The sequence below is a fragment of the Bolinopsis microptera genome, chromosome 8 (assembly GCF_026151205.1).
Source record: "Bolinopsis microptera isolate Bmic1 chromosome 8, MBARI_Bmic_1.0, whole genome shotgun sequence".
Taxonomy (NCBI): domain Eukaryota; kingdom Metazoa; phylum Ctenophora; class Tentaculata; order Lobata; family Bolinopsidae; genus Bolinopsis; species Bolinopsis microptera.
This window is the reverse complement of record NC_087079.1, coordinates 15,124,730-15,151,116: the sequence shown is the minus strand read 5'-3', so window position 1 is coordinate 15,151,116 and position 26,387 is coordinate 15,124,730. Positions and strand designations below refer to the sequence as shown.

General features: G+C 41.5%; 5 protein-coding genes across 6 annotated transcripts; all 5 read left to right on the top strand.

Annotated features, from left to right (window-relative positions):
- The first annotated feature begins 125 nt into the window (after positions 1 to 125).
- On the top strand, positions 126 to 7,115 carry LOC134819157 (metastasis-associated protein MTA3-like). Of its 2 annotated transcripts, none has more exons than XM_063828940.1 (2): positions 126 to 1,680; positions 6,758 to 7,115. In XM_063828940.1, the coding sequence occupies exon 1, from the start codon at positions 183 to 185 to the stop codon at positions 1,659 to 1,661; it is 1,479 nt and encodes a 492-aa protein (XP_063685010.1). In that variant the 5' UTR covers positions 126 to 182; the 3' UTR covers positions 1,662 to 1,680; positions 6,758 to 7,115. The 2 variants fall into 2 exon arrangements, with proteins under 2 accessions (XP_063685010.1, XP_063685011.1); XM_063828941.1 differs by having other exon boundaries at positions 149 to 1,676; positions 6,778 to 7,115.
- A 3,241-nt stretch (positions 7,116 to 10,356) lies between these two features.
- On the top strand, positions 10,357 to 15,101 carry LOC134819484 (membrane-bound transcription factor site-2 protease-like). Its single transcript, XM_063829439.1, has one exon. The coding sequence runs from the start codon at positions 13,509 to 13,511 to the stop codon at positions 14,928 to 14,930; it is 1,422 nt and encodes a 473-aa protein (XP_063685509.1). The 5' UTR covers positions 10,357 to 13,508; the 3' UTR covers positions 14,931 to 15,101.
- Positions 15,102 to 15,672: 571 nt separating this feature from the next.
- LOC134819434 (cytochrome c oxidase assembly protein COX15 homolog) lies at positions 15,673 to 17,421 on the top strand. The gene is made up of 2 exons (XM_063829382.1): positions 15,673 to 16,334; positions 16,523 to 17,421. Exons 1-2 carry the CDS (start codon positions 15,682 to 15,684, stop codon positions 17,118 to 17,120), a joined length of 1,251 nt encoding a protein of 416 aa, XP_063685452.1. The 5' UTR covers positions 15,673 to 15,681; the 3' UTR covers positions 17,121 to 17,421.
- Positions 17,422 to 17,605: 184 nt separating this feature from the next.
- On the top strand, positions 17,606 to 24,891 carry LOC134819436 (N-acetylglucosamine-1-phosphotransferase subunit gamma-like). The gene is made up of 4 exons (XM_063829383.1): positions 17,606 to 17,721; positions 17,948 to 18,063; positions 19,355 to 19,445; positions 24,025 to 24,891. Exons 1-4 carry the CDS (start codon positions 17,622 to 17,624, stop codon positions 24,576 to 24,578), a joined length of 861 nt encoding a protein of 286 aa, XP_063685453.1. The 5' UTR covers positions 17,606 to 17,621; the 3' UTR covers positions 24,579 to 24,891.
- An 8-nt stretch (positions 24,892 to 24,899) lies between these two features.
- LOC134819437 (myb-like protein D) lies at positions 24,900 to 26,318 on the top strand. Its single transcript, XM_063829384.1, has 3 exons — positions 24,900 to 25,016; positions 25,384 to 25,490; positions 25,698 to 26,318. The coding sequence occupies exons 1-3, from the start codon at positions 24,900 to 24,902 to the stop codon at positions 25,903 to 25,905; spliced, it is 432 nt and encodes a 143-aa protein (XP_063685454.1). The 3' UTR covers positions 25,906 to 26,318.
- Positions 26,319 to 26,387: the final 69 nt, after the last annotated feature.

The following is a 26,387-nucleotide window of genomic DNA, read 5'->3' as shown; positions in this document are numbered from 1 at the left end:
ATTTCTGGACTTATTTTATCAAATTGAAGCAGCCAGTAACTGCAATTGTTTTTTACCAAAACAAAGCCCACTGTAGGGTTAACAATATTTCAATTTACCTCCCTTTCTCACAATTATTTCCTCTCAGATTGTGATGTATTGAGACAGAACCTATCACGTGACCCTATCACGTGTCACTAACAATGGAGCCGGTTCCCACTGTGGGACCCACTGACAAGTTCAAAATTGGGGACTACGTCTTCGCAGACCTCCACTGTACTCGAGAGCCTTACTGGATATGCAAGATAGAGGAAATACAGAAACAGTCCAACTCAGATATTCAGATTAAAGTAAAACTGTTCTTCCGGAGACGTCACGTGTCAGGAGATTTGCTGGTCATTGCTGATAAGTACACGGACAGCTTCCTTCACAACGAGGAGTTTGATTGGGATATTGCGGAGGAAGCTACTTATAATCCTGATTATGTTAAACTACATTATAAGTTGCTGCAGAGGAACTTGTTTGTTTCCAAGGAGAATGTTATCATATCACCCGATATGATCCGAGGTAAATGTTACGTTTTCCTCCTGACAATGGTGGACTCTCCCATGGATGTGCTTACCAATGAGAACAAGTTTTTCTTTCTTCTGGCCTACGATGTCTCGAATCAAGAGGTACACGAAGATAAAGGTTCTATAATGATAGGAAGTGCTTATCAAGCTGAGCTTCCTGATTGCGAGGGGGGAGGTAGCTCTACTGATGTAGAGGACGATCAGTTCATTTGGGATCCTGAAAAATGCTCTGATAAAACTTATTCACAGTTAAGCTGTGCGGTTCGGTCAGTGCAAGCCTATAAAAACCTCGCAAAAACAAACCCTAAAACTAGACCCATGCAAGTTCACAGAGACGTTCATTTGTTTGGTGCTATGGAAATTCTTAACAGAGAAAATTATGATATGAAAACAGCAGGGCTATCAATAGTACAGGACGACAGTTTAACATCAGATGATATTGATTCGTGGACTCGGGATGAGGTGTTGATATTTGAAAGATGTTTGTACAAATACGGCAAGCAGTTCAATTACATAAGGCAAGAGTTTTTACCCTGGAAATCTTGGCAGAGTATCATTAGTTTTTATTACCAGTGGAAAGGGACTAGTGGGTACAAACAATGGAAAAATGACTACTGTTCAGATCAAGGAGAGTTGAAAGATATCGAGGTAGCTGTAACAGACTGGGTGTTGCCCGCCCTGACTGGAAGTGAAACAACATCCAGCAAATGTCCTGGTTGTGGGAAAGTCCCCAAAGTGCGAGGCTGTTGGTTTTCTTGGGGACCGGTTACTGAACCTGTCCGGATTTGTAAAACATGTGCTCTCCATTGGAAACAGTTCGCTGGTTTTCCTGATTCTCCCACTTTAGAGAGTAAAGTATGGGAATCTTCGTCGCCATCAATAATCGGGTTACCACACAGTAAACTCTTCAAATGTGAAACCGACGGTTGTAATAAAGCTTTCAAGTGTAAATCAGGACTGCGTCGTCACCAGGTGTTATCTCACGGTGATCCCTCCAGAGGACAGTTGTTTTTGTGCACAGAAGAGTCCTTGGCGGCCAGGAAATGTTTGGGGACTAAAACCATGAGAGTGATAGCTCGTAGACCTTGCCAGGCTGCTAGAAACAGGTAATAGCGGTCATGGTTTGTTAGTAAGGCGGGGTGCAGCACATAACTCCGCCAATTTCCGTCTAACCCCGCAATTAGGCGTGATTAGGCGGGATTACGCGGAATTACGCGGGATTTGGCGGGATAACGCGGGATTACGCAGGATTACGCGGGATTTCGCGGGATTTGGCGGGATTAGCGGAATCGGACGAAAGGTATAATTTTTCTCAAATTTTTGAAAATGTAAAATTTTGGTTGTTTTATTCCAACGACAAAAATCCAAATAATCTTTGGAGGCTCAAAATTCACGTATAAACATAATACCATTCTTTGCAACAGTGGCACAATGCTCTTCGCCTGATCTTGACCCTCGGAAATCTCGGAACTGAGCCGTTATTTTCCAAGCTATCTTCAACAGCAGCTACCCAGAGGGTTTTGTGATGATTCACCGACGTTGCTTTTAGTTCAGTAACAAAGAAGAAAAGCGTTGTTACCAAATTATCAGATCATAAAGACTTGTAACCGTTCTTTAAATCTAATTGCCCTGCGATCTACTTCAAGCTCTCACTTGGGTTATGTTATTCAAAGATTCAAAGCGTCAGTTGTGTTATTAAAAGCGTTAGATACGTTATTTCAAACTGTAATGCTAGAACGACTGTAGTTCATACCGTTCAATAATTCATCTTATGCTATGTAAATTTGCTTCATGCAGGCTATGTTAGGCTCATGTTTTTTGTCCGTTCGGTACCCTATATTTTCAAAACAGACAAAAAATAGAGCGGACAAAAACGGACAAAAAATAACAAAAATGGAAATAACATTTAGATGCTTCCTCCTCCTCCTCTTCCTCCTTCTCCTCCTCCTCTTCCTCCTCTTCCTCCTCCTCAGTCCTCCTCCTGGGTCCTCCTCCTGGGTCCTCCTGGGTCCTCCTCCTGGGTCCTCCTCCTGGATCCTCCTCCTGGGTCCTCCTCCTCCTTCTCCTCTTCAGTTCTTTACCTCCTCCTCTTCCTCAGTCTTCCTCCTCCCTGCCAGTCCTCCTCCTCAGTCAACCTCCTCAGCCATCCTCCTCAGTCCTCCTCATTCCTCCTCCTCAGTCCTCCTCCTCCCCTCCTCCTCCTCCCCCTCCTCCTCAGTCCTCCTTTTCATCCTCCTCCTCTTCAGTCCTCAATCCTCCTCCTCAGTCCTCCTCCTCATCGTTCTCCTAAGTCCTCCTCCTCCTCCTCCTCTTTCTCCTCTTCAGTCCTTTACCTCCTCCTCCTCCTCAGTCTTCCTCCTCCTCCTCCTCCCTGTCAGTCCTCCTCCTCAGTCAACCTCCTCAGCCATCCTCCTCAGTCCTCCTCCTCAGTCCTCCTCCTCCTCCTCCTCCTCCTCCTCTTCCCCCTCCTGGGTCCTCCTCCTGGGTCCTCCTCCTGGGTCCTCCTCCTGGGTCCTCCTCCTGGGTCCTCCTCCTGGGTCCTCCTCCTCCTCTTTCTCCTCTTCAGTCCTTTACCTCCTCCTCTTCCTCAGTCTTCCTCCTCCTCCTCCTCCCTGTCAGTCCTCCTCCTCAGTCAACCTCCTCAGCCATCCTCCTCAGTCCTCCTCCCCTCCTCCTCCTCCCCCTCCTCATCAGTCCTCCTCCTTTTCATCCTCCTCCTCTTCAGTCCTCAGTCCTCCTCCTCGTCGTTCTCCTTAGTCCTCCTCCTCAGTCCTCCCCCAGTCCCCCTCCTCCTCCTATTCAGTCCTCCTCCTCCTCCTCAGTTCTCCTCAGTCCTCCTCCTTCTCAGTCCTCCTCAGTCCTCCTCCTCAGTCCTCCTCCTCCCCAGTCATCCTCCTCAGTCCTCCTGGGTCCTCCTCCTGGGTCCTCCTCCTGGGTCCTCCTCCTGGGTCATCCTGATCCTCCTCAGTCTTCTTCCTCCTCCCCTCCTTTTCATCCTCCCCCTCTTCAGTCCTCAGTCCTCCTCCTCAGTCCTCCCCCAGTCCCCCTCCTCCTATTCAGTCCTCCTCCTCCTCCTCAGTTCTCCTCAGTCCTCCTCCTTCTCGGTCCTCCTCCTCATCAATCCTCTTCACCAGTCCTCCTTCTCCTTCTCCTCCTCCTTCTCCTTAGTCCTCCTCATCCTCCTCATCCGCCTCCTCCCCCTCCTCATCATTCCTCATCAGTCGTCCTCCTCCGCCTCCCCTCCTCCTCCTCAGTCCTCCTCTTCAGTCCTCCTCCTCAGTCCTCATCCTCCTTCTCCTCAGTCCTCCTCAGTTTTACTCCTCCTCCTCCTCCCTCTCAGCCATCCTCCTCAGCCATCCCCCTCAGTCCTCCTCAGTCCTCCTCCTCCTCCTCAGTCCTCATCCTCCTCCTCAGTCCTCCTCAGTCCCCCTCCTCAGTCCTCCTCCAGTCCCCCTCCTCCTCCTCATATTTAGTCCTCCTCCTCCTCAGTACTCCTCAGTCCTCCTTCTGAGTCCTCCTCCTCCTCAGTCCTCCTCCTCCTCAGTCATCCTCCTCAGTCCTCCTCCTGGGTCATCCTCCTGGGTCATCCAGATCCTCCTCAGTCCTCTTCCTCCTCCCCTCCTCAGTCATCTCCTCCTCTTCAGTCCACCTCCTCCTCTTCCTCATCAATCCTCTTCACCAGTCCTCCTTGTCCTCCTCCTTCTCCTTAGTCCTCCTCATCCTCCTCATCCACCTCCTTCCCCTCCTCATCATTCCTCATCAGTCATCCTCCTCAGTCCTCCTCCGCCTCCCCTCCTCCTCCTTCAGTCCTACTCCTCAGTTCTCCTCAGTCCTTATCCTCCTTCTCCTCAGTCCTCCTCAGTTTTACTCCTCCCTCTCAGTCATCCTCCTCAGCCATCCTCCTCAGTCCTCCTCCTCCTCAGTCCTCATCTTCCTCGTCAGTCCTCCTCATATTTCTCCTTAGTCCTCCTCCCCCTCAGTTCTTCTGAGACTTCTCCTCAGTCCTCCTCAGTTTTACTCCTCCTCCTCCCTCTCAGTCATCCTCCTCAGCCATCCTCCTCAGTCCTCCTCCTCCTCAGTCCTCATCTTCCTCGTCAGTCCTCCTCATATTTCTCCTTAGTCCTCCTCCTCCTCAGTTCTCCTCAGTCCTCCTCCTTCTCAGTCCTCCTCCTCCTCCTCCTCAGTCCTCCTCCTCCTCCTGGGTCCTCTTCCTGGGTCATCCTGATCCTCCTTTGTCCTCTTCCTCCTCCCCTCCTCAGTCATCCTCCTACTCCTACTCTTCAGTCCTCCTCCTCCTCAGTCCTCCTCATCCTCCTCATCCACCTCCTTCCCCTCCTCCTCAGTCCCCCTCCTCATCGTTCTCCTTAGTCCTCCTCCTCAGTCCTCCCCCAGTCCCCCTCCTCCACCTATTCAGTCCTCCTCCTCCTCAGTTCTCCTCAGTCCTCCTCCTTCTCAGTCCTCCTCAGTCCTCCTCCTCATCAGTCCTCCTCCTCCTCATCAATCCTCTTCACCAGTCCTCCTTCTCCTTCTCCTTAGTCCTCCTCATCCTCCTCATCCTCCTTATCCACCTCCTTCCCCTCCTCCTCAGTCCTCCTCCTCCTCCTCCTTATCAGTCCTCCTCCTCATCCTCATCAATCCCCTTCACCAGTCCTCTTTCTCCTCCTCCTTAGTCCTCCTCATCCTCCTCATCCACCTCCTTCCCCTCCTCACCAGTCATCAGTCATCCTCCTCAATCCTCCTCCGCCTCCCCTCCTCTTCCTCAGTCCCCCTCTTCAGTCCTCCTCCTCAGTTCTCCTCCTCCTTCTTCTTAGTATTCCTCAGTTTTACTCCTCCTCCTCCTCCCTCTCAGTCATCCTCCTTAGCCATCCTCCTCAGTCCTCCTCCTCCTCCTCAGTCCTCATCCTCAGTCCTCATCCTCCACCTCATCCTCCTCCTCAGTCCTCATCCTCAGTCATCCTCCTCAGTCCTCCTCCTCCTCCTCATCAATCCTTTCTACCAGTCCTCTTTCTTCTCCTCCTTCTCCTTAGTCCTCCTCATCCTCCTCATCCACCTCCTTCTCCTCATCATTCCTCATCAGTCATCCTCCTCAGTCCTTCTCCGCCTCCCCTCCTCCTCCTCAGTCTCCCTCTTCAGTCCTCTTCCTCATCTTTCTCGTCAGTCCTCCTCCTCATCTTTCTCCTCAGTCCTCCTCCTCCTCCTCAGTCCTTCTCATCTTACACCTCCTACTCAGGTTTCCTCCTCCTCCTCAGTCCTCCCCCAGCCACCCTCATCCTCATCCTCATCCTCAGTCCTCCTCCTGCTCCTCCTCCTGCTCCTCCTCCTGGGTCCTCCTCCTGGGTCCTCCTCCTGGGTCCTCCTTCTCCTCCTCAGTCCTTCTCCTCCTCCTCCTCTGTCCTCCTCCTCATCGGTCCTTCTCCTCAGTTATCCTCCTCCTGGGTCCTCCTCCTCTTTAGTCCTTCTCCTCCTCCTCAGTCCGCCTCCTTCTCCTCACCAGTCCTCCTCAGTCCTCCTTCTCCTCCTCCTCAGTTCTCTTCATCCACCTCCTTCTCCTCCTCATCAGTCCTCCTCAGTCCTCCTCCTCAGTCCTCCCCCTCCTCCTCAGTCCTCCTCCTTAGTCCTCCTCCTCCTCCTCCTCCTCTTTTTTCAATTATGATCATCTTTTGTAATCAGTTCAATGATAATACATCTTAGTAAACTTCCGGTTTTGAAAATCTGGTGGCAATACTTGCAATCGATATCTCCTTTCAAGATGAACTTTGAAAGGTCCGCTACTGCAACTACTCAACTACTCAACTACTCTGTAGGAATATTTCAGGGATCCAATATAAATGTGGCCTTTACCAAATGAGCAACTAATGTTTTCCTGTCGAAGTATGGAAACTTCTATCTATGCCATTTACGAAAACTAAAGTGCAAAATTTGGTTATTAACAAAACCATTTCGTATTGTTAAAAACCGATCGAGTTTCGTATTTATGCTTTGATGAGTAAAATTTGTGACATAAAAAAAATTAACTTTATTTTTATCGGCGGGATTACGTGGAATTTGGCGGGATTACGTGGAATTTGGCGGGATTTGGCGGGATTACGCGGGATTTGGCGGGATTACACGGGATTTGACGGGATTACGCGGGATTACGCGGGATTTGGCGGGATTACGCGGGATTTGGCGGGATTTGGCGGGATTAGCGGGATTGGCAGGGTTAGGTGTTGCACCCCGCCTTTAGTAGGTCGGATCGTGTGGTTGAATAACATTTCAGTCATCTGAAGCTCAGATAGTTTTATTGTTTAAACAAGCAGCTCTTTAACAGAATATCTCGTTTTTCGCAACTTTTTCGAGGGATCAGGTTTCTATGTACATTGATGCACAATCCGATTTTTTGATGTAATAACGTTTCTTCATTCCTTTTTTATTCGAATTTGATAAGCTGTGCATGAATTTAAGTTGTATTTGTATTTGTATAATATGTTTATTGAGTATTGAGTATTGAAGATCATGAATTAAATTCATTATTTGTTATCAAACTTGTAAATCATGTCATCCAATCTTATATCACTAGATTTACGTTGTAGTTTTCTTATTGTTCTTTTAAAATAATGGCGACATTAATTGTAAAACTTTGGAAAACATATTTGAAAACGTTTCACGCTTATAACTAGGGATCATCGTGTACATTTCACCGTACACTAGATAATACACAACGTTCACTATTATATATGGTGAACTATATGGTACACTGTACTGTTCACTTTACCGTTATATGGTGAACTATATGGTACACTGTACTGTTCACTGTACCGTTAAATGTACCGTTAAATGTATCACACGACGCAAGTCAGGCAGATTTAATATTTCACGATTACCAGCTACATAGTGGATCTAAGTAATACATGGATAAGATAACCACTGAAACGATGGCGAATACACCAATCAGCAATCACATTGCTATTTCTGAGTTTTTATCCAGTCTTTATAATCACGAGCTTTTTGATTTTATGTGTTCCTTTAAACTGGACAGTTATAGGGTTATACTGTATAGGATTCTGTGGAATATGATAATAAATATGGTCATAGAGGGAGTTATGTGCCTCGCCGGGCTAAAGTAGTGGATGACCTTGCTGTACGGCAAGTTAAACAAGGATCTGAAACTACTAGGTTCCGTACAGACTCAACTCTGCACCCGTGTCAATATGTTCATTATATGCAAGCCTCTTGATTTATAATCACCGAGTCTAGTAATTGTTTAAGAGAGTTCTCTGGCAGTTACGAAACTCGAGAGACTGTGGGATACTGAAGGGAAAGGAAGCAGTTCTAACGAGCTCTTCTCAAACACAAGGATATATTCTTGTGAACTCGGCTAGTATATATGAAACATTTGTCATGGAGTTGTAGAGGGAGTTATGTGCCTCGCCGGGCTAAAGTAGTGGATGACTTTGATGTACGGCAAGTTAAACAAGGATCTGAAACTACTAGGTTCCGTACAGACTCAACTCTGCACCCGTGTCAATATGTTCATTATATGCAAGCCTCTTGATTTATAATTCGTTTAGATGATTAAGAGTTGAGAGTACAAATATCTAGTGTAGACATTACTCTCAGCAGTAAAATCAGTACGTGCGAAAGTAAATAATTCAGCTTAATCTATTGTCTTAGTTGTATATTATATAAGTATGACCCGACCCTCTCTCTCTTTCTTGAACCTCAGCTACATCCAGCATAACTAAGCCTGATCTGATTTCAGCTAACAAATGACAAATAGGAAGCTAAATTCAATCAGTAACAGTAATTTGATCGCCAACTGGTTGCTGGGCCGTTGCCCATTATACATTGTACAATGTACATCTGGTATATCTTTACTATCTATACTAATAATCCCAATAAATCTGTGGGTGTGTACGTGTGTAATTTCCGAACGGCTTAATCAAGAAAACGGTTAGAGTTATGGGACTGGTTTTTGGTAAAGTTTCGACAAAACTTCGACGAAGCAAATAAACAATTTTTTTTAATCGGCCGGTGGTAAGTGGTCTAATTGCTTAATTGATGGTTTTGTACCCCAAATATGATACTAAAGTGTCGCACTTGTTCTCCCCCTCAGACTCTCTCACTCTCTCTCTCTCTCTCTCTCTCTCTCTCTCTCTCTCTCTCTCTCTCTCTCTCTCTCTCTCTCTCTCTCTCTCTCTCTCTCTCTCTCTTTTTCTTTCTCTCTCTCTCTCTCTCTCTCTTTCTCTCTCTCTTTCTCTCTCTCTCTCTCTCTCTCTCTCTCTCTCTCTCTCTCTCCCCCTCTCTCTCTCTCTTCCTCTCTCTCTGTCTCTCTCTTTCTCTCTCTCTGTCTCTCTCTCTCTATCTCTCTGTCTCTCTCTCTGTCTCTCTCCCTCTATCGCAGTTGAAATGCAAAAGTATATACCTGCCTATTATAATCGAAAACACGCATTACATTCTCGTAGTGAAAACGGTGCGAAAGTATGAACTCGCGCATCCCAAACATACGATAATTTAATTCTGAGTGCCCCTCACATATCTAATAGTAATACCTTAATACTTGATAGGCAATCTTTAATCTTGAGGTCCCCTGCCAAATTACCTAATTATATAGCAAATTTATTATGAGGGGAGAGAGATAGCGAGAGTTAGAGAGTACACACACACACACACTTTAGTATCACATTTGGGTCACAAAAGATGAATTATTAAACCCCTTACCACCGACCGATTTAAAAAACCTGTATCATTTGGCTTCGTCAGAGTTTTCTCGGCACTATACCGAAAAAACCAGCAACGTAACTCTTACCGTTTTCTTGATTAAACCGTTTAGAAATTTCCCACAGACAGACAGACAGACAGACAGACAGACAGACAGACAGACAGACAGACAGACAGACAGACAGACAGACAGACAGACAGACAGACAGACAGACAGACAGACAGACAGGTACAGACACACACACATCTTGAGATTATTGTTTAAGATATATATAAATATATCTCTATTTAGTCTCTCTCTCTCTCTCTTTTCCTTTTCTCTCTCTCTCTCTCTCTCTCTCTCTCTCTCTCTCTCTCTCTCTCTCTCTCCCCCATTAACAGCTACCATAATTACAGCTTTGTACGTAATTAGGCTATTTGGCAGTGGAGCCTATTAAGTATTACCAGTTATCCCAATAAATCTGTGCTTGTGTACGTGTCACGTGTGTAATTTCCGAACGGCTTATTCAAGAAAACGGCTCCCCTAATTACAGCTTTGTACATAATTAGGCAATTTGGCAGTGGAGCCATTACCATTGGATACGTGTTTGGCACTCAGAATTAGATTTACTCTAATGCGGCAGGTTTCAACTGAGCGAGTTCATACTTATGCACCGTTTATACTTTTGCAATTCAACTGCAATTATAGTGAAGTCCCAGCCGTAGGCACGGTTTACACTAGTAATGTAGATAAGTAAACAATCTTGTGGTCATCTTCACTATAATGACATATTAGAACTTAAAAGTTCATTAACGTCTTAGTAGGGTTCCATTGTGTAGTAATTCAGGGTGTTTAGTATTTACCGCTCTCTGCTAACTAGGAAGAAGAATAATATTTCTAATCAGATCCTGTAGGGTCCACGTACACAGTGGGGGCATTTTTTTAAAAGACGCTTTATGTTTCGTTGCTAGTTTATATTGCCTTTGTGCTCTGTAGTCAACATGTTTCTCAGTTTTGAACTAGAAAAAGGGCACCGTTAGAACCATTTCCTTCGCTTTACCATGAGAATGTACTTAATCAATCCTTAATTCAATTAATAATTTATACTTACTTTTTCACATTCCAGGAAATGTAAATTTCTCCTGGAAATTACTGCGAACGTTTCTTGGCTTTCCCTTAATGATGGAGCAGAATGTTGAAGATGATGAACTCTGCTCTTCAGCCGGCACAATAGAGATGGAACTGAAGTCTGAACTTGAAGATATCAAAACTGAAAATGAAGACACTTGCTACGAATTCATTGAGGATCCATGGGCTGGCCAAAATCCGAATAATGTTAACAATTTATCAAATCTGGAAGAATGTTTGGCCTTTCCACTATCTTCAATTATTCCAGCTCATATAACAGCCCCTAGTGCAACCCAGGAGAATCATTCGTTGGAAGCACTTAGATGTCACAGTTGTTCATACTTATGTTACTCAGAAGCAGACTTGGTACTGCACGAAAATACCCATACCTTGAAACAATGCTCAGAATGTTCATTTACAACAATCAGTAAAGCTGATTTAGATAATCACTGGAAGAAAGTACACAAAGGCAGAAAAATACACAATTGTCAGAAGTGCGGGTTTTCTTCAAAGTACAAGGCAGGGCTTTCTAGTCACATGAGAAGTCGTCACTTTGATGAAAAACCTTTCAAATGTTCAGAGTGTGGCAAGTTGTTCTCTTTAAAAGTTGGTCTTGTTAACCACATGAAGGCACATGAACGTCAACGTCAAAAACTGAAATGTTTGCTGTGTCCTTTTACCACTCTTGACAAATCCACTTTCGAAGAGCACCAAAAAATCCACGAGAAACTATTTAAATGTCCAGATTGTTCCTACTCTAGTGATCGTAAGTCATTGCTGGTTTGTCATCTAGCTACTCATTCTGGTATCAAACCGTTCAAATGCGAATACTGTCCTTTTACTACAGCAAGAAAAGATTATATAAAAATTCATCAGAATACACACACTGGTGAAACACTGTTTCCCTGTTCAGAATGTTCCTATGTTGGACGTTCCAGGCACAACCTTAGGAGGCACCGACAAACTCACTCGACTAACAATGATAAACCTTTTAAATGCCCTACCTGTTCATATGCCACCAAACGTAGATCTACTCTTGCTCGTCATACAAATATACACTTAACTGTAAAGCCATTCAAATGTCCATGTTGTCCTTATGCTTCTGCCGACATAGCGTCTCTAAACAGGCACAGAAATAAACACAGTGACACTGAATGTTCATTTGTTGGTGACACAGCTGCTTTAAAAAACCATCAGCTATGTCACATTAGTCGGGGTAAACAGTACAAATGTCCTGATTGTCCGTACGCTACATACAGAAATCAGCTTTTTATAATTCACCGGAGGAGGCACACAGGAGAAAGACCATTCAAATGTAAAATGTGCAAATATAGTACTACCTCCAAATCAGTTCTGGTCCTCCACCAATCCCGACACTCCAACACAAAACAACACAAATGTCCTCGATGTCCTTTCAGAACTTTAAAGAAGGCTGCTTTAGCCGCTCATAAGAAGACTGAGAATCACGAGCTACCAAAACCATTTAAGTGTGCAGTATGTCCATACGTGGCTGCATTTAAATCACTCCTTGTTCGACATGAAACCAGACACTCTGGAGAAAAGCCGTTTAAATGCAAGCTTTGTTCCTTTGCTTCCTCTACCAAAAGGCATCTTGGCTTCCATCAAAGTCACCACACTGGAGTTAAACCATTAAAGTGCAAAGAATGTTCTTATGCTACTGTGTCCAAATCAAGCTTAAATTTACATGAAAAGATACATTGGGCAGAAAAACCGTTAAAGTGTGAGGAGTGTCCGTATACTTGTGTCCAAAATGCTGCTCTTGTAGTTCATCGTAGGACACATACCGGTGAAAAGCCTTTTAAATGCCCAGATTGCCCCTATGCTGGTGCTCAAAGATCTTCCGTTATCTTTCATCGAAGAAACAAACATGGTAATGGAGAAAAACCAAAGAAAACTTTCAAATGTTCCGAACCTGGTTGTGACTATGCCACGGTTATGAAATGTACTCTTGTAATCCACACGAGGAGTCACACTGGCGAAAAACCATTTCAATGTTCAGACTGTGAATATGCAGCGGCTTCTAAGGGGGATCTAAATAAACACCAGAGAATCCACACTGGCGAGAAACCCTTTAAGTGTCCTGATTGTAACTACGCATCCACTCAAACTTCCAGTCTTGCCACACACCGGAAGAAAAAACATCCAGTTAAAGAGTAGGTCTTATTGTTAAGTAGTTGTTGAGCAGTTGTTAAAGGCGAAAAGGTCTATATTTCTAGATAGTATTAACGCCCACTGATATTCCAAGACATCTGCAGTATTATGTTCACTTGCTTATCGCTGACTTTTGTTGCTATTTTTATAAATCTCATTTTTATACAGCTCATTAGAGATATTTTATGAACCTGCAGAGCTTTAATGGGATCGAGTTATTAACCGTCTCTTATATTATTGTTAAAATGTTTGCATGAAATCCTGGCTGCCTGACTGTATGCTTTTTATGTTTTCATTATTATTTTTTATTAAACAATTTTATTGGAAATATCATTTATAATTTGTACTAGAGTAGCTTAACAATTGAAACATGCATAGTGAAATCCTATTCATATTACAGAATTAAAATTGCTGTTGTTGAGTACACAAATGGAACAAATATTAATGTTAACTAACACACTGAAAATAACGATAGGAATAAAATTATACATAACTTGTAACTTGTTTATTCTAGAACTAATTAAATTTTAATTCCTACCCTTTTCCCTTCTTCGATCGTTTCTAAATAAATAAATAGCAGTCGTTCGCGTTGCTATGACACTGAGAGGCCGGTCAAAGTTTGTAATTAGCAACTACTAAATATTATATCGTTCTCTAATTACACAATTACACGCAAATTAGACTTATTTCAACAGACCCCGGTTAAGGAAAATATCATAAGTCTCGCTGTGTTATCCAAGGAGTAATCAAACATGGGCTTACTGTGTGCACCTTATTAACGACCTTATTAATTAAGCACCTTACATAACGTAGCATAGATTTAAAAAACTAAATCGTACGTTTATCACCTTAAATAGTATCACTGATCACAAGACAATATAACTTTCAGATTTATGTCGATGGAGATCTTTACCGAGAGTGAGCTGTAGCGGCAGTTCTTGAACCATCAGCTTTTATTTTCCTTCTTTGTTTTGAACATGTCTCAAATTCTACAGCTTGTGTTCAGGGTATCTGCCTTCTGGTTCCTCGTCAACCTCATTCACATCCTCCTTACCAAGCTACTAGGAGAGAAGTATAACTTTTACCTCTCCAGAAACGGCATATTCATCAAATTTGTGCAACTGCAATGGCACACAAAACGCTTTAACTCAACAATAATGGAAGGGTTCGTCCGGCGGTACAGCTCTAAGATAGCTTTGTGGTTTACTTGTGGGGCGTATTTCGGGATTATCGCAATGTTCTCCTCCATCTTCATTCTAATGTACACTTTCGTGGTTTCATTCGTTAAAGATACAGAAGACTCAAGTAAGATTCTCACACCAGTTGTCCCTGGTGTCAACTTACCCAACAGCCAGATAGTCCCTTATCTTTTAACTCTTCTTGTTTCTGGAATATTCCACGAGTATGGTCACGCTCTAGCTGCAGCCAGGGAGGGTGTGTCCATGTATGGGGCCGGTTTGTTCATGTTCCTGATATACCCAGCTGCTTTTGTAGATCTAAACACGGAGTCACTGAAATGTTGTGACGCCTTCCAGAGACTGAGGATATTTTGCGCGGGAGTTTGGCATAACTGTATTATGATGGTTGGAGCTTATGTTATATGGACTTCTCTACCTTTCACACTTTTCTTCCTTGGTTACACGAAGGAACATGCAGTCACCGTCACATCAGTTGATCACGGTACAGCTCTATTTAACCAAGTTTACTCTGGAACTAAGATCTACACTGTCAATGACTGTCCTGTGATCGATAAAGTTACATGGGGACAGTGTCTGTGGAAAACGTACGATAAAACTCAACTCATGGGAAACTGTGCAGACAGTTCCATCTTATCAGACCTGAAATCAAACACAGACTGCTGCCAAGAAGGGGTGACATCACCTAAAAGTGTTTGCTTCAACAGCACGCTAGACTCACAATGTCTCCACGCCCGACGTGTACTAGATCAACTAACCTGCAGTACAGATTCAGACTGTAGTGCAGGACACTGTTATAAACCGCACACAAGTGAGGGGTATCTCCTGCAACTCATACACTCGTCCTCAGAGGAGACTGCACTGTTTATAGGGGACCCCTCTCACTTGTACTATACTATACATCTCTCTGATTACTCCTCGAGGTGGTTCTGGGCGGAGGTGCCCAACTGTATTGAGATCTTTATGATTTATATTGTATCTCTGTCCGGAGCACTTGCTATTTTCAATGCTGTCCCGGCGTTTTATCTCGATGGGCAGCATATGTTAGACGCTTTTCTTGAGTTTGTTATTGGTCAGAGCGGTTACCGAGTATCTTCAAGTATAATTGGTAACTTTTCTTTTGTAATACAGCTATTTTCAACAGTTTTAATTGCTATCAATGTCATCAATGCTTTTATATCCGTTTGCGTTATGTATCAGTAAGAACTAAGAATGGGCAATAAGTTTGATACTCAGCAGCTTGTGTTTTGTTTCAATAAATAATTTAATATTAAGTATGATAAGATTAATTTTTTTCGTTATTTCAGACATCCAGGGTTATTAAAAGTTTATTTTTGAATGATGTTATTTTCATCAATCATTTTGATTTTATAATATGTTAATGTTGTCTTTATTGGAATCCTGAAACTGTAAATACCAAATAAAAATAAAAATGCGGTCGATAAAAAAGGCATCATGTAGCCGGTGGGCCTGACATGATACGACATATCTTGACACGTCGGGGTTTGTCGGGATTTGTCAGGGTTTGTCGGGGTTTGTCGGGGTTTGTCGGGGTTTGTCAGGGTTTGACGGGGTTTGACGGGGTTTCCGGTTTGTCGAGCCTGGAGGCTTTTTTTTTTTTTTTTTTTTTTGAGTCTCCCAACAAAAAGCCGAGACGGAGTCATCAAGCTTTACGTGGAAAAACACTATACAAGAAGGCCTCATGTAGCCGGTGGGCCCGAGGCAAAACCCCTCGACAAACCCCGTTTGTCGGGGTTTGTCGGGATATGTCGGGGTTTTTCGGGGTTTGTCGAGCCTGGAGGTTACATGATGCCTTAAAAAGGATAAGTCTCAAAAAAAGAAATACGGATTAAATTTTGATTGTATGAAATTGATTCCATTCAGATTTAATTACATTGCATTATGATATTTGACTATCATTAACATCAGTTATCACTACTTTGCAGGGAATGACATGATGTTGTCATGTGCTGGGGGTATCAGAGTCGCTAATCAGACTGTCTACTCAATATGCCGTCGTCAACTCTACTCCTCATCAAAACCTAAACTCTCCCCAAAAACACTAACTCAATACTTCACTAAACACAACATAGTCTCTCTCGCCACAACACCCGGACGGTTTTACAACTCACTTACAATCGACCAGAAATCTAGACTTGTAGGCTACTGGTTGTTAGGATGCTGCGGGCTGGTCGCTACAACTGTCAGCGTGGGAGGCGTCACACGTCTGACTGAATCAGGACTCTCCATGACTGATTGGAAGTTTGCCGGGAGACGAGCCCCACGAAATGCTGAAGAATGGAATGTTGAGTTTGACAAGTACAAAGCTTCTCCTCAGTGGAAATACGATGTGGTGAACAGCGGGATGACGTTGAGAGAGTTTAAGTTTATCTGGTATATGGAGTGGGGACACCGTCACCTGGGACGTGTTATTGGCACGTGTGTCGTGTTCCCAACTCTAGCTCTACTTACGCGACCCTGGATCAGTACCAATCTGAAGTTGAGATTAGTTGGGTTTAGTGGTCTGGTCACATTCCAGGGATTCTTGGGGTGGTATATGGTGAAGAGTGGACTTGAGGATCATCCTGAGAGCACTGACATTCCTAGGTGAGCCTATTTGTTGTTGTTTAAAAGCTTGAAGTGAAATCTATGTTAAATACACATTTTTATCTGAACTTAAAACGTTCTAGTAGAAATTTTATGATAAGCCTTATTAATGAGCTTAAGTTTACTAACTAATTAACCAACTCCCCTTAATTAGTTTACTAATTTACTAACCTCCTCCTCCTCCTCAGAGTGTCCCAATACCGGCTAGCCTCCCACCTCGGGTCCGCCTTCCTCCTCTACCTCAGCATGTTCAAGACCTCAATGGAGATCCTACTTCCTGTAGAACACTCCATGTCACCAGCACTACAAGCTCTCCGGAGATGGAGTGGCGGGGTTGCTGGTCTCGCATTCCTCACTGCTATCTCTGGTGCGTTTGTAGCAGGACTGGACGCCGGACTTGTTTATAACTCCTACCCAAAGTTCGCGGACAGATGGATACCCACCGATCTGATTGTTTTCACCCCGGCCTGGAAGAACTTCTTCGAGAACACCACCACAGTCCAGTTTGACCACAGGTTCCTGGGTCACTCCCTCCTCCTCGGTATCTGCGCTGTCTGGATAATGTCCCGACCTCTGGTGTTACCCAGCAGAGCGGGGATAGCTGTGCACGCTCTCATGGGTATGGGGTGGGTACAGGTAGGCTTGGGTGTCAGTACGTTACTGTTACACGTGCCAACCTGGCTGGCAGCTACTCATCAGCAAGGTAGCTTAGTTTTACTGACTTTAGCTGCTTGGTTACACCATGAACTTGGCAAGAAGAGGATTAAGTTGTTTAAGAAGAGTTAATGTAGGGGAGTATGAAGTTCTCTTTAATTAAGACAAAATAACATGTGACCGTGTGTGTAGTTTGGACTGGACAGAAAAGCAGTAAATCAGTTATTTTTGAGTGGTGACCCTCCTGAGAGTACTCAAGAGAAATAAAGCTGTTTCATAGTTTAATTCGTATTGCTAAGTGGCCTAGCCCTTGACCCTGAGTTAACACAACGAATTAAACTATTGTAATGTGTTTATTTATTGTTTTCGATGGTATTTGAATTTTAGGTTAGATTGAGAGAGAATTTAGTCGTTCACTTTTCTTTTTTTTATAGCAATCTGTATTTATTGACTTCTCACAGAAAATAAAGTAATCAGAAAGATTTTTATCCGCCATTTCAAATTATCACAATGTTTACAAAATGTTTTAAATTAGGCTGTTCGAGTAACAGTAATGCTAATTTACAAAAATATAAATTATATAAAGTTGTGCAATTAAAATCCGCTTAACTTATAAACTTTCATCAGTTATTAATGCTAATATGGGTGATGTTGATTTTACTTGCAACTACACCGTGCTATGGTGTTAAAATTAACGTTAAAGTAGTAGAGTCTCACTCACAAATTGGTCAAGGTAGGTTTTAGTGATTATTAAGATTAATTTCAAATACGTACTTTATAATACGTAATTGATTTTAAATTACGTTATACGTACTACCATTCTAGTTGTTAGAAGTATCTTGACTTATGTCACCCATTTCTCCACCCTGAATATTTACATTGTTAATGTACAGTGTACGTATAAGTACTTGTAAATGTACGTGTATTACAGACAAAAGGTTGAATTGGTATTTATTCAGGACAACTCGGGAACTTTAGAGGTGGAGCCAGCAAATTGACAGCGTCACGTGACCCAGCGGCTCTGTGTGCACATCCTGCCCTTTCTCAGATCCTGGGGAAGTGTTATGATATTGAGGTTTGTTAAACTATTCGGACTGTTTTCATTTAATTTTGCACGTTATTTTACACGCGATGTTTTTGTAGCATCCAGTATTCATTAGTAGTACAGGAAAATAATGTAATTAGGAAAATAATTTACCTTACTCGGGATTATTATGACCGGGATAAAGTGGTGGGTTTAGGGTAACTAGCAGGAACCCGTGAAATATAGCCCTAAACGGTGTCAAGACTCAAGATACTGAAATAATTATTACCTATTTAATTGGCGTTTTTGACACCACTTGGGGGTCCAAATTTTCGGCTCTAAAATCATTATTCCTCGGCCAATTTTTTATTTTTTCATGCTGATTTGGAGGATATTAAAGCATTTGACCCAGCCAAAAAAGTTTCAGTTGTATATCTTTTACGGTTTTTGCAGAAAGTTGCGTTAAAGTCGATGCCGTGGTGTCAGTAAAATGGCACAGATATATATATATATATCGTCTCGCTTTATATATAGTAAGATTTTGCCATATTTTTCCCGAACCACATTTTCACCGGTCGTTAATAAACCCGCCTACTCAGCTTTTAGGGTTCCCAAGGGGTATGGGTGCTCATATTTTAATCGTTGTCTTATATTCACTAAAGAAGACTATTGGGACACTTGTTGTAGGTTTTTCGACTTCATTTGGCTAAAATTGCAAAAAATTCACCTTTTTGCCCAATTCTTGTCATATATCCTTATTGTCAAATTTGATTTAAATAGGCCAATTTTTAATTTCTTAGGTATTGACTATCTCTACATAATGAAATAGGACTCAAAGTAAAAGTAACAGTTAAATTAAAACTTGAATTAATTAAAACTGATGAAAGGGATGATCCAGATGAAGATAACGAAGATGATTACAACTTATTGGAAGACTGAACAGCTCTCCCTTTATCTTAATATCGATCTGGTTGTTACGCTTCAAATGTTAAAAATTATTTTCCATCTAGTTTGATTAACCACGAGTCATTATTTCTGTCTACTTTCAACACTTATTGATAATTCGACTTGTTTCACAAGTTTTACTTTTAGCAATGCGAAAATTTCTAAACTTGCTTATCTCTAATAAGGAAATTTACATCTGAGAAAAAATTTTTGAATCTAAAATTGAAAGGTTGGACACCGGTAAAATGGCGACCGGGAAAATGTGGTGGGTTTTGAGCAATGTCGCCATATTTTTCCCGAAACATATTTTAACCGGTCGTTAATAAACCCGTCGTAATAATCCCGAGTAAGGTAATCAAGTTTACCTTGCATTTACTTATTTTAAATTCTCTTTCAGGTAGCTGAGTACAAGTATGCAGTGTGTCCTTTTCACAATATAACCCAACATGAAGTAGCTCTGAAGTGGAACGCTTACCACGGCATCTTAGGTATGTGAGTTAGGAGGGCACATTCCTGATAATCCTCAGATCACGATTGTATCGAAAAATCCATTAGCGCCTAACATAATGTGTTGCTTTAACAAAACAACAATAGGCTGTAATGACTATAGTCAGAGACGAAACGGAATCTCGTTAGCTTTTCGTGTTAAAAGCGATTTCTCAACGGTTATCACCTCTCTAGATGATTCTCAAAACATTTTGACACTATTGCATTTTTGAAAAAAATGCAATAGTGGCGTTTTCGGCCATACCCTTTTTCAGGGTTTTGCGGTCAGTCGAATTTTTGTATTTCAGTCCAGGAAGGTCTTAAAGACTATTCCGATACACCAAAATGTGCCTAATAGCCATATTTATATACAACTTATGAAGCAACATATACCTTAAAATGCTTCGTTTCGGAAATATGGCCGAAAAACGGTTTTTGGCTTGACGCAGTTCATAATTTCCGTGATTTTTGGCATTTCCGCCTAGGAAGGTCGTAGAGACTATTCCGATACACCAAAATGTACATAATGGCCACATTGATATACAACTTATGAAGCAACATATACCCTAAAAGGCTTATTTTCGGAAATATGGCTGAAAAACGGATTTTTGCCGAGCGAAAATAACAATATCCACAAATGGGCTATTTGACTGTTAACTAGAAAGGTCTTAAAGACTCATGAGCATTTGTCACAAGATTTAAGATGACTCACTTTGTGTCCAGAAACTCCTACAAAAATTGGAGAATGATCTAGGTACTTTATTGGGCATCTCTCTTAATGCTTTAATGGGCCAAGCCAGCAGCATATTTGTGTCTTACGAAAGGGCAATTTTTCAAAATTACGGTTTCTTAAGGTCAAAGGGTCGGCTGCTAACAGCAAATTGTTCGCAATTGCCGACTCATGCACCTCATATAGTTATACTGAAAAACGCTCACTTTAGGAGTCATCAGTAAATAAGTTTAACTACTGCATGATTTGTGAAAACTCCAACAATTAATTTTCATTGGCACCAATTTAGCCAAAATGTAATGACCAGAATTCAACTTTTGATTTATTTCCTGATTCCATGAAACCATGATATATACTAAGAATACCGGACCTAAAATAATTTGGCACTGGATCCGGGCCAGACTGTTGCTTGACCACTGACCAGTACCCCACTTTATAATTATAATTGACTTCACTGCCTCGACCAATTATATTGGTCTGTAATCCCTGGATTGAGATCTGTTGGCTGCAGTTTAATTTAGCTCATTTACCATAATAGTAATACCGCAGTGCAGTGGTTTGGTTCGCATATATTTTCCCATCGTATGATAATTGATAATGTGTGTCATTCCCTCGTTTTTTATCAATTGGTTACTGGCTGTCTCTTTTGTTGTTACAGCTGCCTCGACATCTTATCTAGGGCACTAATACATTAGTACTAGAACATTAGAACTGTAATTCTGGAATTACTTCAGATTAAGATTTCTTGGCCGAATGGCAGGGTTCGAGATTCGACTCTAAAACGTTCAGTTTAGGAGTGATTAGTAGATAACAACTGCATGGTATGGGAAAAATCCAACTAGTCAAGGATCATGCTGAATCAAAGTGTTCCTCGACTTGAACTTAAGTCTTGTAACCTACTGGAGTTTGGGCCACTGAACAAAATACGACCTGATATTAATTTAAGGATGTCGGGAAATTCATTAAGATTTTTAATCTTTGGTTTTTCAATTGTGCTACGAATCCGAGTTTGAGTTGATAACACCGAATTTCCTGTTTGAGTCTCAAAGAGAGGAACCAAGGCTTAGGTTCCTCTTTTTGGCTCTGAGATCCAACTTTAAGATCGAACTTCGGAGATCCTCACGTTGGAAATCAAGTAAGTGTAACATCAGTACCGGAGATCAGACTTTTTTGCTTGATATTGGACCTTTAAATCTAATTATATACCTTACTCGGGATTATTACGACGGGTTTATTAACGACCGGTTAAAATATGGATCGGGAAAAATATGGCGAAATTGCTCAAAACCCACCACAATTTCCCGGTCGCCATTTTACCGGTGTCCAACCTTTCAATTTTAGATTCAAAAATTTTGTCTCAGATGTAGAAAGTAGACAGAAATAATGACTCGTGGTTAATCAAACTAGATGGAAAATAATTTTTAACATTTGAAGCGTAACAACCAGATCGATATTAAGATAAAGGGAGAGCTGTTTAGTCTTCCAATAAGTTGTAATCATCTTCGTTATCTTCATCTGGATCATCCCTTTCATCAGTTTTAATTAATTCAAGTTTTAATTTAACTGTTACTTTTACTTTGAGTCCTATTTCATTATGTAGAGATAGTCAATACCTAAGAAATTAAAAATTGGCCTATTTAAATCAAATTTGACAATAAGGATATATGACAAGAATTGGGCAAAAAGGTGAATTTTTTGCAATTTTAGCCAAATGAAGTCGAAAAACCTACAACAAGTGTCCCAATAGTCTTCTTTAGTGAATATAAGACAACGATTAAAATATGAGCACCCATACCCCTTGGGAACCCTAAAAGCTGAGTAGGCGGGTTTATTAACGACCGGTGAAAATGTGGTTCGGGAAAAATATGGCGAAATTACCCTAAACCCACCACTTTATCCCGGTCATAATAATCCCGAGTAAGGTATTCGAAACAGCACGGGAATTAAACAGGAGTTAAATTAAACAGGGATTAAACATGCACGGGATGTAACCAAGGTTAAGTGAGATGAGATATACCAGCTTTCGGGGTTACAAAACCCCATGAAAGGCAGGCATAGCATCCTAAATCCTCAAGCTATCCTCACGTTGACCATCTAGGCCTAGGTCCAGACTCCAGCCTCTCATTATAAACCAGCTATTAGGCCCGAGATCCGTAGTGTCCCATAAGTAAGAGATCGTTCAGATTTTGATCCCCTCCCAGCTCTAAAGTCCACTTTACCCAAAGCTGGAAAAATTTCACATGTGAAACCTCAATAGCTAAATCAGCATCTCGAGACCTTCTATTATACAGGGTGGGCCAAAAGTCAGTACACATACGTTGGGTCTTATACCTCCGCCGTGTTTTATATTTTAGAGTTGAACTTGCTTTGCAGATGGCATACTGTACCTACTTGTTGATGTTCGAGGATATATATATATATATAGCCCATGCCCCAGATAAGATCCTGAGGCAGCTCACAACTATAATAATAGAAGAACTAGTGAACTAGCCAGTCACCACTTGATTAAAAAACGAGGGAATGACACGCAATATCATTATCATACGATGGGAAAATCTATGCGACTGAAAAAAAGAATATGTGGTCATTCTGAAGTGGGAACCAAACCACTGCGGTATTATAGGAAATTAGCTAAATTTAACTGCAGCCAACAGATCTGAGATCTCAATCCAGGGATTACAGACCAATATTGGTCGAGGCAGCGAAATCAATCATAATTATAAAGTGGGGTACTGGTCAGCGGTCAAGCAACAGTCTGGCCCGGATTCAGTGCCGATTTATTTTAGGCCCGGTATTCTTGGTACATATATCATGGTTTCATGGCAAGAATAAATAAAAAGTTTGAAGTTGAATTTTGGTTTGGCACACATTCTATTTAAATCATGGTGCCAATGAAAATTAATTGTTGGAGTTTTCACAAATCATGCAGTAGTTAAACTTATTTACTGATGACTCCTAAAGTGAGCGTTTTTCAGTATAACTATATGAGGTGCATGAGTCGGCAATTGCGAACAATTTGCTGTTAGCAGCCGACCCTTTGACCTTAAGAAACCGTAATTTTGAAAAATTGCCCTTTCGTAAGACACAAATATGCTGCTGGCTTGGCCCATTAAGAGAGATGCCCAATAAAGTACCTAGATCATTCTCCAATTTTTGTAGGAGTTTCTGGACACAAAGTGAGTCATCTTACATCTTGTGACAAATGTTGCTCATGAGTCTTTAAGACCTTTCTAGTTAACAGTCCAATAGCCCATTTGTGAATATTGTCATTTTTCGCTCGGCAAAAATCCGTTTTTCAGCCATATTTCCGAAAATAAGCCTTTTAGGGTATATGTTGCTTCATAAGTTGTATATCAATGTGGCCATTATGTACATTTTGGTGTATCGGAATAGTCTCTACGACCTTCCTAGGCGGAAATGCCAAAAATCACGGAAATTATGAACTGCATCAAGCCAAAAACCGTTTTTCGGCCATATTTCCGAAACGAAGCATTTTAAGGTATATGTTGCTTCATAAGTTGTATATAAATATGGCTATTAGGCACATTTTGGTGTATCGGAATAGTCTTTAAGACCTTCCTGGGCTGAAATACAAAAATTCGACTGACCGCGAAACCCTGAAAAAGGGTGTGGCCGAAAACGCCACTATTGCATTTTTTTCAAAAATGCAATAGTGTCCAAATGTTTTAAGAATCATCTAGAGAGGTGATAAACGTTGAGAAATCGCTTTTAACACGAAAAGCTAACGAGATAGCCTTTTAGAACGGTTGGGATCCGACTACTAATGCAAATGGGTATTTAGTTTACTATAGCTACAAACCATAATCTATTCTTAGAAAACTAAATTCCAGGTATTTGGTCACACTGGAGCTACGACTCTCTCTACTCCACCCTAACCCACGGTCACTACACGGACGGTGACACGTGCACAAAAGACACCAAGACAATCCCGCGCATCGCGCTTCTTCACCACACGTGCGGGAAACAAACACGTGTAACCAGCGTGACGGAACCAGATACTTGTCACTATAACATAACGTTACAATCTCCTCTGTTTTGTCACGATGTGTTCAGTGATGTGTACAGTGCTTTACCGGAGGGTGAGCAGGGGGATTTTGCTAGATCTACTCAGGAGTTTCAACATAATTTGTTAACTGAGGAGGGGTTAAGAGTGGAGAGAAGGGAGATACTGGAGAGAGTTGGGTGTTTGACTATGAGAAAGGAATTTAAAGATCTCGAGGAATGTGGGAATGAATACCATGATTTGAATAAAAAGCATAAGGAGTTGAGTGAAAGTTGTGATAAAAATGATGATGAAGAAAAGTATAAAGAACTGCAAAGTAGATACGAGGATTTGATGAGGGTATTGAGCGAGAATGGATTAGTATTTCCAGATGAAGTATGATTTATTAATGATCATGATTGCTTTTTATTGATTACTTTAAACTTTGGGTTTACGATATAAAGACAGATTTTTGTGGATGATTTTTATTTTGTTTGTTTGATTGTTTATTAGCTTAATTTATTGATTTTCTGTTAACAACTTCTAGTTTAACTTGAGTGTTCATAAACATACAACTGATGTATCTAATACCCTTTGTTAGATCTTGACTACCTCAAAATCAGTTCTATCAGTCCAAAATATCCGTCGATGATAATTACAATTTTACATTATATGATACATCTAAAAAGGCCAACAAATGTACCTCATATTCAAGGCTACATCATGATTCGACGAGAGTTAACGTTAGTGAATCACCGTATCGAACATTTAAATGAGTACCAGGCTGTAATGGAGAAGAACATGAAGAAGAAGAAGAAGAAAGAAAACATGGTCTTACAGGTTTAGCACCTCGTTTAAATTAATTAGATTGTTATTGTTAGTTGTACTCATTTTTCCTTAGCCTCTGTTTTCTTAGCCTTTTTCTACTCTTGCTCATTTTTGGCGCCAATTTTATAGACTTTACCGCCAAATTTGGCAAGGTGGAGTCTGCAGGACCGTCCATTAGGGATCGTTCACATATTACGTAAGGCCGGTCTACACACCATACGTCCCCTCCGTAAGCTAATTTACACCTATAGCTATTGTATAGAAATTATACCAGCAAGCCTTTCCCTTCTAGGCTGGATTACGTAATATTATGTGAACGAATAACGATCCCTTATTTCGACACTGAACTTTAAAGTTATGAGATTGTCTATGTTTTCAGGTGAAATCGCCACTTTCACGACATAACGACTTAAGGCGGCGTATTGGGTTTGATACAACTGACAATATACAGGCAGATGTTAACAGTATATCGGAATCTGATAGCAGGTAAAGGAAACTCATTACGCAATAATCAATAATCAATAATCATTTACGTCAAAGATGGCTTTAAAGTTGTAAAAGGTCATTAACAATATGTCATATTATACAGTATGGTTATTAACACAGTGTGATATAGTATTCCCAGATATCATTCAGTTTTGATTAATATTAAAGAGGCTGGCACTGAATATTCCCTGAACTAATTATTTACAGTTCTCGGATATGGAGAATATACTCGCCCAATCAGTGGAACTACTCAACTCCTGACAACGCTGCAGCACCTCGAGCCAACAACAACAACAGTAACAGTAACAACACTTACAACAGTGGTAACAGTAACAGCTCCATTGTTGAGAGGACTCCTGATTTTGGGGAACAATCCGGACAGTCCGGGAATAGTGATAATAATTGGAATACCTGAGACATATCATTGCTAATAAACAAACCTACGAAATGTGACGAAATCTGGGATCTGAATGTTGAAAGTGCAGATGTGAATAGATTTAATTGTCGTCTGCACAAGGTGTTATGCCAGAAATACTTGCATACCCCTTGCATAACGATGAGCACCAAAAAAGCTGTTTTGCATTTTGTCCCGGTCACTCTGTTAAAAGTTACTTTTTGTAAGGGGTGATGTGTTTTACAATATGTAATCGGGTTAACTCTCGCACTTTTTCCGTGTTTGCGCGCGCGCGGCTGGCCGCCCGAATTGGTAAATTTAATTTTTTTAGTTCATTTTTAGATCGATTCGATTAAAATGACATTAATGTAATATATTTCTTTACAGATATTGTTTCCAATTTTTGTTTTACTTACTATTTATTGAATGAATTGAACAATGTTTATTTCTGCGATCGTGTGGTTTTAGTCTCGTTCCGACCTCTGGAAATACTGATTATCATC